Here is a 10305-nt window from a genome sequence, read left to right as displayed (position 1 = left end):
AAGAATGGCTGATGTAACACATTCCATGCTTTAGGCAACACATTGTGGCTTGCAACCACTGCACAGGGCTGACTGGTGCGAGTACCAGCAGTTTCCGATACCACATGACCGCCACCTCTGATTTTGGTTATGTTTGTGTTATGAACTCGGTCACATTAAAAGAATATAGCTATTGTATGTGTATTTTAGGAATCAAAATGCCATGCAAACATCATGTAGTCGATAACCAACTAATAAAGGAAAAGAAAAAGCAAGAAAAAATTATTGCGTCAGTTTACTTGCGTGGTGATCGTTCAAATGTTCACTGTACATGGCCACTGAGAAATCTATGAAGTAAACACAACTGCAAGTTCACAGGTGGTTTTATTGATATCTGCGTAGTTGTCGTCTCCAATTAGGTGTTGCATTCAGTACCAAAGTAGTGTATACATTGTCGCAAACACCTACAGTTAGAAGATGCAACAAGTGCTCTTCAAGATAAAAAGTTCTTCACTTTCACGACCCCGTACAATATCAATATATTATAGACAGTGTTTCCATCGGCAACCGTATGATAGCACATTTACGCACTGGTTGCTATCACTCAGGCATGCAAAAAAAAAAAAAAAAAACAAGGCGACAGTAACACAGTGCCTTCTAAACTAACAAGTGATAACTTCAGCCACATCAGCACATGCTTACTTTCAACAAATGTACAACCCATCAGCAAGAAAAATGCCATCCAAAATGTCAACTAAGATGAAAGTACAAAGGACTGGCTGTAGCGACATCTGGGATGCCAAAACAAATAGTCATATAGACTTAAACACAAAATGGTGCCCATGAAAGAATAGCAAAAGACAATGTTTTACAGAAATTACAATTTAGTGTGGCTTAAAAAGCAAGGACTTGTTTGCTGCCATGCAACATGATTAAAAAGAAATATTATGAACAAGAATGTGCAACCTGCCACCATAACATGGGACATGCCAGCATCGCACAACTTGCTCGTCAAACAATTATCTATGTTTTGCAGTGACAGCAGTGACCACTATTGCAAGACGACAGTGAATGTTTCACAGAGCCAGAGAAAGCGCCCCTTTCAAAGTCTTGTTCGAGGCTCGAATCTGTAAAAGACAGAGCCACCTGGGCTCAGAGCCAGTGCCAGTGTCGGTGACACTCATGAGCTCAATGTCCCACAGACAACACCTGACATCAGGGTGGCATTCCAACAGAGCACACTGCCAGAGTCAACAATGTCCTTCAATGTTCTCACATCTGGCACCACAATGTGAAGAATCGTGGTCGTAGTCATTCACAACATGGACGATTGCATTTTCCAAAGCAGCTGAAACTGAACAGGAAAGTGGTCCAAACGTCATCAGAGCGAGTCGTATGAGTAAGTGCAAAAGAAAAAAGCACCAACCAGCCAATACCAGCAGAAGGAGATAATTCACATAAGCCATTTCACAAGGGGTGACTAAACAAAGTGCAAAAAGAAAGGAGGAGGGCTTCACTTGAGAGCTCATCACGTGCAGGCAACCATCTTCCTTTCGGTGCAACTTCCACCTGCAGTCCCTGGACACGCACTCAATTCCAATGGGGAAGAAGCGAAGGCTGTGATAAGGCAACTGAGTCAGGTGTTGGCCAAATGATACAGTTGCTACAAGACATGGCGTGGCTATCACAGCAGTCGGTGCATGCGCTTAGGTTTTTGCATTTGCCATGCCCCTTGGCGCTAGCCTCCACACGGTCATTGCAGAACAAGTCCGATCTGAAAAACATGTTGCAAGAAAAAAGAGACAACAATTGCTTGAATGAGTTTGCACTACCTGTGTGGAGATAGGGAGTTAATAAACACCTTTAATGCCTAGTCTGCTCATTCATAAGTGGATGCCTATTCATAAGCTTAGTGCACAGTTTTCAGAACGAAGACAAACTGTTCATACTAAATGAGTGCTTTCCAAGTGAGGCAATTGCCTCACTTGGAATGTACAGTCAAACCTCCATGAACGAACCTCATTTAACGAAATTTGCGATGTAACAAACTATTTTCATTTCCCAATCTTAGTTCCATTGAAAACCGTGCATTTTTCCCCCCCGATTTTACAAAGTAATTTCGTGACATGGTTTCGATTTAATGAAGTTTCCAGCCATTTCAAACATGTACTCGGAGCCTGTATGGCTAGAAAATCTAGTAAAAAACTATAAAAATGTCAGCTGAGGCCAAAGTTATTTCAAAGGTCCTTCCGCATGAAACGTTAAAGCTGCAAAAATGCAGTCAACGCTCATGCGCCGGGACGTGGTAGGCGGGAAACACCGCTGTGTAATTTGTCGCATTGGTAAACAAGTTGCGGAGGTGGGGTGCACGGCAGCTCGCAGCGCTCAAAGAAACACGAGAGCTGACGATTCCTTCTGCGCAAAGGGGATGGGCAGGGAGTGAACGCGCGATAAATGTCATCAAGCATGCGCTAGGGGAGGGAGACGCGGCAGAAACGCACGCCTATCTGCCTTCTATGGTGCGCATCTCCTGCTTGCGCACGACCATGCGTGGTCCACGCGCCGTACCTTGGAGATAATCTCTCTGCATCAAGAGCAAATGCTGAGCCAAAACGGTTCGTACCTTGGTGTGCATGAACCGTTTACGAACTCTCTTAGGTTCCCGCACGTCTAGCGTTTGCAGTCGCGTAAGCCTGAGTTACCGAGACACGGCGCAAAGTGTTCGCTCGCGTTGCGACAGTGAGTTTGTGGCCACCGAGTGGGATCTGTTAATGTCTGCCTGAGTACCTGTGACACCGATAAAACTATGAACCTTTTTTTGTGTAGTCTCGTTGCTATTGCCATCAATGGCCTCTGGCGAAACTGACTTAGTTTTCTTTTTGCTCAGGACGAATATCTGTATCTTTTTACACTTTTGTTTTTAATTTGTAGCGCCCGCTGTGAGCACTAAGCGCTGTTTATGGCGCCGTGCAACGCAAATCTCGGACGTCGCCAGCCACGTTGATGCATTGCTCTCGGCGCGATCTGCATCACACGCACTGGCGCTCATAATCGCGCTATTATGAACGGACTTTCTTGCGATTTGTTTATAAGTGCTTACTTACAAGCTACTATCCACCAGGAATGCTCTGGGAATTGGTGAGGCTTTTACTGCTGAATATTTAAAACCTCGAATTACCGAAATTCGCGATTTAAAGAAGTTTTTCTCTGCAAGTACAACTTCATCATATCGAGGTTTGACTGTATAAGCCATTACATTAAAAATGCCCTTAAAGAATATTTATGAATTCATATGGGCCTGATTGCACAAGAAATAAAAAAATGCTCTTCAAGAAGAGCAATGGGCCCAAACATTTGTTATTTCAACCCTAAAATTGGCCTTTGCCAAAATTCGATCTTGACCAGTCAGCACGCACATGCCTGACCCTTAAGGTGACCCCAATTGCGGCCCCTTTAGTGGCAGCGTCTGTCTCGGAGAAGCTTAGGGGTGAGTGAATGCATTGAACAAGTGATCTTCCATCAAAAACGCCTATTTTCGGCCTGCCCTAGGAAGGTTTTCAAGCAATAACTGCCGCTCACAATGTCCGACTGTGGTACTATTTCCCTGAATCGAACAAACAGTTTTCTTTTTTTTTAAATGAAAGCTGGAATGAAAATTGCCTGCATGGTGCCATCAGATACCAAACAAAAACCGGCTCTGCGGCATTCGTATGCTTTACAGCTTCATGAATCTATTACGGTGAAGCTGACTTTAGGAAAATGCCGCCATTGTACAACACCTATTAGACCCTTGAATACTTTTCTTGCTCAAAGGTCGGGTGAGCGTTATATTTATACTTTGTGTAGGATCTTTATTGTCATTCCAAACTTATTTATTATGTTTGGACACACAGAAAGTGGGCGTGCATTTGATTCGGGGCGTGTTAGAATCAAATACTACCAAATGAATCAGCATTGCATTTTGGCATTATTTATGCATTTTATTTAATTCGATCAGTTTTGTCGTCGCCGTCGGAGTTGGATTAATGGAAGCCGACTATTTTTTTTTCCCCTCATGCTAACTAAAGAGCCAATCACTCCCCTAACTTTGGTCCTTTGCAGTCTCATAACGAACGGCTGCGTTATAGTTTGCTCGGGTGCTATGACCAGAATATGTAGCGCTTCTAAGTGCCATATTTTGCAGGGGAGTGCGGAAACTGCCGCAAAGAGTGACCCCGCTAACGCTCAGTCAGTTCTTATCACAAGTTTGCAGCATGTGTTAGCTTGTAGAATAGTTAATTGTTGGGACAGTTGGTTCTGCATAACTGAACAAGTAACTCAGCGCAATATAAAAGACAGAAACAAGAAAGGGACAAACAAAGACAAGCGCTTGTCTTTGTTTGTCCCTTTCTTGTTTCTGTCTTTTATATTGCGCTGAGTTACTTGTTCAGTTATGTGTTAGCTTGTCATGTATTTGCCGCAGGCTGCTCCACCACGGAACCTGCAACCACTGCGTGGGCTGCGTCGACACATATCTACAGGCGTCGAGATTAAATGCGGTTGCTCGAAATGCGTGTGCAAGAGCAAAATATTCTGGTCTATTTTGGACATTGTCAAATTTCGCTATCTTGTCAACTCTGATTGGCCCAGAAGGCTGTTATGGCCTTGCCAGATTTCATCAAAATGCCGCCATTGCAGAATTTGACAATATTCTCTTCGACAATACACTCTGTCATGGTGCCAGTGCGACAGCCAATAAAATCTATTGGTTAATTGTGCATCTAGAAGCAACTGGTGAGCTGTATACAGTCAAGCTTGACTATATCGCACTTGGGTATTTAGAATTAGTCTTTATATTGAACAGTGCAAATATCCCTTTGAATATCACATGCATACCTACCAAGTTCAAAGCAACTAATTCCGGGAGATCTTCCGACCGGGGGGGGGGGGGGGGGGGGCGCACCTCGGTTACACAACCCCGCCCCCCACACGTCTATGTTTGCAAGTTCTGACAGGAGAACTTCATTACAATTTTTCATTCACAGATATACAAATGACCACATGAACACCAAGGTCTCACTTTTGCAAGCATTTCGTTGTTGCTAATTTTGCTTTCGAAAATTCTTTTAAATAGTTAGTTAGTTAGTTAGATTGGGTTTATTGGCGCAAAAGCGACTTAGGCTTTGCTGCGCCAGTCACAGGGTGTTAAAGTCAGTGATAGAAAAGAGTAAGACATGCGTTATTTAGAGTCTGTTCAAAGAGCCTACTTCGTCCAAAAAATTCACTACATCTGTAAAAGAGACAAGGGAATCGTCTCCCAAAATGAGAATGGGGTGTAGTGGTATATGTGAATTGTATAGATCGTGGAAATGTTTTTGTCTTTGTCTTTCGATATGTGGGCATGTAATTAGAATGTGTAGTACCGTAAGTGGTTCTTGACATTTATCACATACCGGTTGTGCTTCCTTTGTGAGTAGATAATTGTGCGTGAGGTGTGTGTGCCCTATTCGGAGTCTGGCTAAAATTACCTCCATGAAGCGTTCTTGGTGATAGCAGGTTTTCCATTCACCTAGTACCGGTTTGATGATGTGCAATTTATTATTAGTGTTCATGTTCCAATGACATTGCCATTTGTTATATAGTGCTCTGCAAATAGCTCGAAGCCCATCCTTCAAAAGTAGCTTTATTTTAGATATAGTTTTGTGTTTCGCATTAGCAGCGCACATATCCGCCTTTTCATTTCCTTGGATCCCAACGTGACTTGGGACCCAGCAGAAACGAATTGAGTGGTTTTGATTTACACGTGACAGTGTGTGTAGGATGTCGCCGATGAGAGGTTTTTGCTCCGATTTTAAGTTAAGGGCTCTTAGAGTACTTAGGGAGTCTGTGTAAATGACTGCTTTCTTGTGCTTTCCATTTACAACTTCTTGCACTGCCATCCACAGAGCATAACATTCGGCTGTGAAAACAGAGACGAATAGGGGGAGTCTAACAGTCTGTTCCCATGTTCCTGATATGACACTGCTTCCCACATAATCACGTGTCTTTGAACCGTCTGTGTAAAACTCGTGTAATTACTATATGTTTCTTGTATTGTGCGGAACTCTTGTATCATGTGCTCCTGTGGGGTATCCTGTTTCTTAAGGTGTGTTAGTGATAAATCTAGAAAACGTGTAATGTCGCACCAGGGGGCTAATCTGGATGGCTTCTCTGCAACATAAAGTGCCTCTTTTGGGATACTGCACTAGTGACACTTTTCTTCGAATCGAAGTATGAGAGGTTTGATGGCATGTGGTTTGTTAGTGTAGTGTATTCGTGTGGTACAGTATGCGACAATGTCATAGCATATATGTTCTGGTGATGATCGAACTCTGAGAACGTAAGTTAGCATGAGTTGTGTTCTTCTTTGTTCCAGCGATGGCTCGTTAGTTTCTGCATACAGACTAGGAACAGGGGAAGTTCTGTAGGCACCAGTTGCTAAGCGTAGCCCTAGATTGTGTACTAGATCTAGTCGCGCGAGGTAAGACTGTCTGGCTGACCCATAGACTACACAACCGTAGTCTATTTTGCTGCGTACCAAAGATCGGTATATATGCAGGAGGCATTTCCGGTCAGAGCCCCAGCATTTGCGTGATAAGACTTTAAGTATGTTCAGTGCATTGTTGGCTTTTATTTTCAAACTGTTTATGTGTGCTATAAAGTTTAGCTTCTTATCAAACATAACGCCTAGAAACTTGTGTTCTTTTCTAACTGGTAGAACAGATTGGTGCATCTTCAGAACAGGGTCTGGATATAAGCCCCTTTTTTGGGAGAAGACCACAGCGACAGTTTTTTCAGTGGAGAAACGAAAACAGTTTTCGGTTGCCCATTGTGTTAGTTTATTTAGTGCAATTTGGAGATCGTCAACGCATAATGAATGCATGAGAGAAGATGGAATTATTCTATTTACGGAGTTCATTTTCACCACGAACAGAGTTGTACTTAGTATACATCCCTGGGGTACACCATTTTCCTGGACGAATATGCGTGACAACGCCGTTCCTAGACGGACTTGAAATGTTCGGTCACACAGAAAGTCGGCTAGACACTTGAGCATTTTTCCATGGATCCCTAGATCCGCCAGATCTCTTAGTATGCCAAATCTCCAAGTGGTGTCGTATGCTTTTTCCAGGTCAAAGAAAACTGTAAGGCAGTGCAGTTTATGCAGAAAAGCATTCCGTATTTCTTGTTCTAGTCGGACAAGGTGATCGGTTGTTGAGCAGTTCTTTTTATACCCGCACTGGTGAATGTCTAGCATGTTTTGTGTTTCAAGAATGAATGTCAGCCTTGTATTTATAATGCTTTCGTAGGATTTTGCTAAGCAGCTTGTCAGAGCAATGGGTCGGTAGCTGCTGGGAGATGTAGGCGGTTTTCCGGCTTTCAGGAAAGGTACTATGATTGCGTTTTTCCAGGATTTTGGTATTATGCCTGTATCCCATATTTTGTTGAAAAATTCTAGTAGAGATTTTACGGATGCCAGTGAAAGGTGGGAAAGCATTGAATAATGAATGCGGTCATGGCCAACTGCTGTTTTCTTGCCAGCAGAAAGTACCCTGTTTAATTCCTGAGTGTTAGGGGAGCATTGTAGGGTTCACTTGATGTCCATGTAATAGGCAGTTTCTGTTTCTCTGCAGACTGTTTGTATTTTAGAAATGTATCAGAGTAGTTCGCTGAGCTGGAAGCATTATAAAAGTGTTCACCTAGTATGTCAGCTTGTTCGTGTAGTGTTGTCTGTATGCCTGGAGCTGTCAGTAGAGGTACTGTATAGGACGAATAATCTCCCCTGAACTTCCTGAGCTGATCCCACAACTTTTTGGATGCGATTGAACTATTTATTGAGGTCACGTATAGTTGCCATGATGATTTTTCTGCTTGCCTCCGGACGTATCGCGCTTTGGCTTTAGCCTGTCTGAAGTTTATCAGGTTGTTATAAGTGGGGTACCTTCTCAGGATACCCCAAGCCTTATTTTGCTGTTTCTTTGCTTGTGTGCACTCTGGGGTCCACCAGGGGTTTAGCTTCTTTCGCACAATGTTTGATGATTGGGGTATTGCCTTTTCTGCTGCTGCTATTAGGACTGCTGTGAGTTTTTCATTCATTTCATCTATGTTTAGTTCCGTTAAAAGGACGTCTTCAAGTTTTGCGGTCTCCGTAAATAGAGGCCAGTCTGCATGTTGTAACTTCCAGCGACGTGGTTTAGAGCTTATGATAGGTAATGGGGATGAAAGTTTGATGACTGCTGGCAAATGATCACTTCCATATGAAGTGTCCAGGACTTCCCACTTAAAATCATTAAAAACACATGGTGAGCAGAAGGCTAAATCGAGACAACTAAAGTTACGTGAGATAGGCGAGAAATAGGTTGGTGCACCTGAGTTAAAAGACAAACATTATTTGATAAAATGAAATCTTCAATAAGCTGCCCTCTTTGGTCAGTTTTATCGCTGCCCCAAAGAGCAGAATGTGCATTAAAATCTCCAACTAAAAGAAAAGGCTCAGGCAGCTGTTGTATTAGGTCTTCCATCTCTCTAATCGTAACGTGGGCATGAGGTGGAATATAAGTTGAACAGATGGTAATAGTTTTATATGAGAAAACAGTGATGGCTACAGCCTCGAGAGAGGTATTTAATGGAACGTTTCGGGTAGGAGTGCCACCTTGCACGACTATAGCAACTCCTCCTGACAAACGACTAGACTGTTCGCGGTCCTTTCGGACGATGGTGAAACCTTTGAGCAATTGACTATTTTTAGGGCCTAAATTCGTTTCCTGTAGGCAAAATGAGACTGGCGAGAACTTATTTGTTATGTCTTTAATGTCACCTAAGTTATGAATCAGGCCTCTACAATTCCAGTGCACGATAAAAGCCATAGTGGCGGAATTGAGAATGTTAATTTATGTGTATGAACTCAAAGGTTTTAGGTGACATGAGTTAAAGGGATTGAACTAATGTGAGAGCGGTAACCGTTCAGGTTACCGGTCCCTTTTTTGGCGCAGTTACTAAGAGTTTATCTTTTTTAGTGCGCTCCAGAGAGCGCTGATCTTTTGGCGTCGAGGACGCTGGAGTTTTTGTGTCGATCCCCATAGCCTTCTCGGAGGCGCTGGATGATCGAGAACCAGGCACTGAGACGTGCCTCTCAGGCCTTGGAGTTCGATTTAGCCTAGGGCCCTGCGAAACCGGGGTCTGCAGGCCCGTCTTGGATGACGATGGAGCAGCACTGACTGCTGCTACCAAGGGGGCGGGTGGAGTTACTACTGGGCCACTGACTGTGATCCCTGTAGACCCCTGAGACCACTGTGGCGCTGCCCCCTGCCGCGCCGCACTGGCATAGGATGTTTGAGGTAAGTGCGATAGTTTTTTCCTTGCTTCATAAAAGGAAATCTTCTCTTTCACCGTGAGTGCAATTATCTCCTTTTCTTTCTTCCAGCAAGGGCAAGATCGTGAATACGCTGGATGATCTCCCTTGCAGTTTGTACAGTGTGGAGGAGCATTGCAGTTGTCCGACTGGTGATCATTGGCACTACACTTTGCACATGTTGATTTCCCTCTGCATGATTGTGAAGCATGTCCGAACCTCTGGCACTTGAAACACCGCCTCGGGTTGGGGATATACGGTCTCACGTTGATTTTCACATATCTTGCTTCAAGTGAACTAGGCACAATACTCGTAGCAAAGGTAAGTATGACGTGCTTGGTGGGGATTTGTTCGTCGTTTCTTCGGAGAGTTATTCTTTGAACCTTGATTACATTTTGTTCTTGGAACCCTTCAAGGAGTTCTTCATCACTCAGATTTAAGAAATCTTCTGATATCACGCCCCTGCTTGTGTTTAGAGAACGGTGTGCTGAGAGTGTGACTTTGATATCACCGATATTGGTGAGATCAGCCAGCTTTTCCACTTGGTCTTTGGTTTTGAGTTCGAGGAGGAGGTCCCCACTTGACATCTTTGAGGCCTTGTATTGTTTCCCAATTTTTTCTACGAGGCATTTCGACACTAAGAATGGTGATAGCTCTCTTACAGGAGTGGTTCCTTCACTGTGCATTACGTGGTAACGTGGGAATGTTTCTGGGTTGCTTCAAAAAGTAAAATCAAAAGTTGCTTCGGTGCGCCCTCTTTTGTTAGGGCAATTTGGAAGGGGGGGGAATGCATTTGCCATGACATTCTTTGAATATTCGGCGGCGATGGTAGCCACCCACCACCGAGCCCAACAAGGGGACGCTACGAGGTTAGGAAAATACCTGTAGACGCCAGCTATGCAACGCCGCTATAACCTAATATATGTACCCAAGATTGGATAGATACACACGGTTAA

General features: G+C 43.6%; 1 protein-coding gene across 2 annotated transcripts in view; it reads right to left on the bottom strand.

Annotated features, from left to right (window-relative positions):
* Window positions 1–344: 344 nt before the first annotated feature.
* LOC119443109 (glycylpeptide N-tetradecanoyltransferase 2) overlaps window positions 345–10305 on the bottom strand; it is a 64008-nt gene continuing 54047 nt past the window's right edge. For both annotated transcript variants that reach the window (XM_037708260.2, XM_037708261.2), the window contains exon 13: window positions 345–1753. In XM_037708260.2, the coding sequence (XP_037564188.1) occupies window positions 1733–1753 (21 nt within the window). In that variant the 3' untranslated portion in view covers window positions 345–1732. The remainder of the gene's footprint in view (window positions 1754–10305) is intronic.

The sequence above is a fragment of the Dermacentor silvarum genome, chromosome 2, assembly GCF_013339745.2.
Source record: "Dermacentor silvarum isolate Dsil-2018 chromosome 2, BIME_Dsil_1.4, whole genome shotgun sequence".
NCBI classification, from domain to species: Eukaryota; Metazoa; Arthropoda; class Arachnida; order Ixodida; family Ixodidae; genus Dermacentor; species Dermacentor silvarum.
The sequence above is the reverse complement of the archived record's forward strand: the minus strand, read 5'-3'. Positions and strand labels throughout refer to the sequence as shown.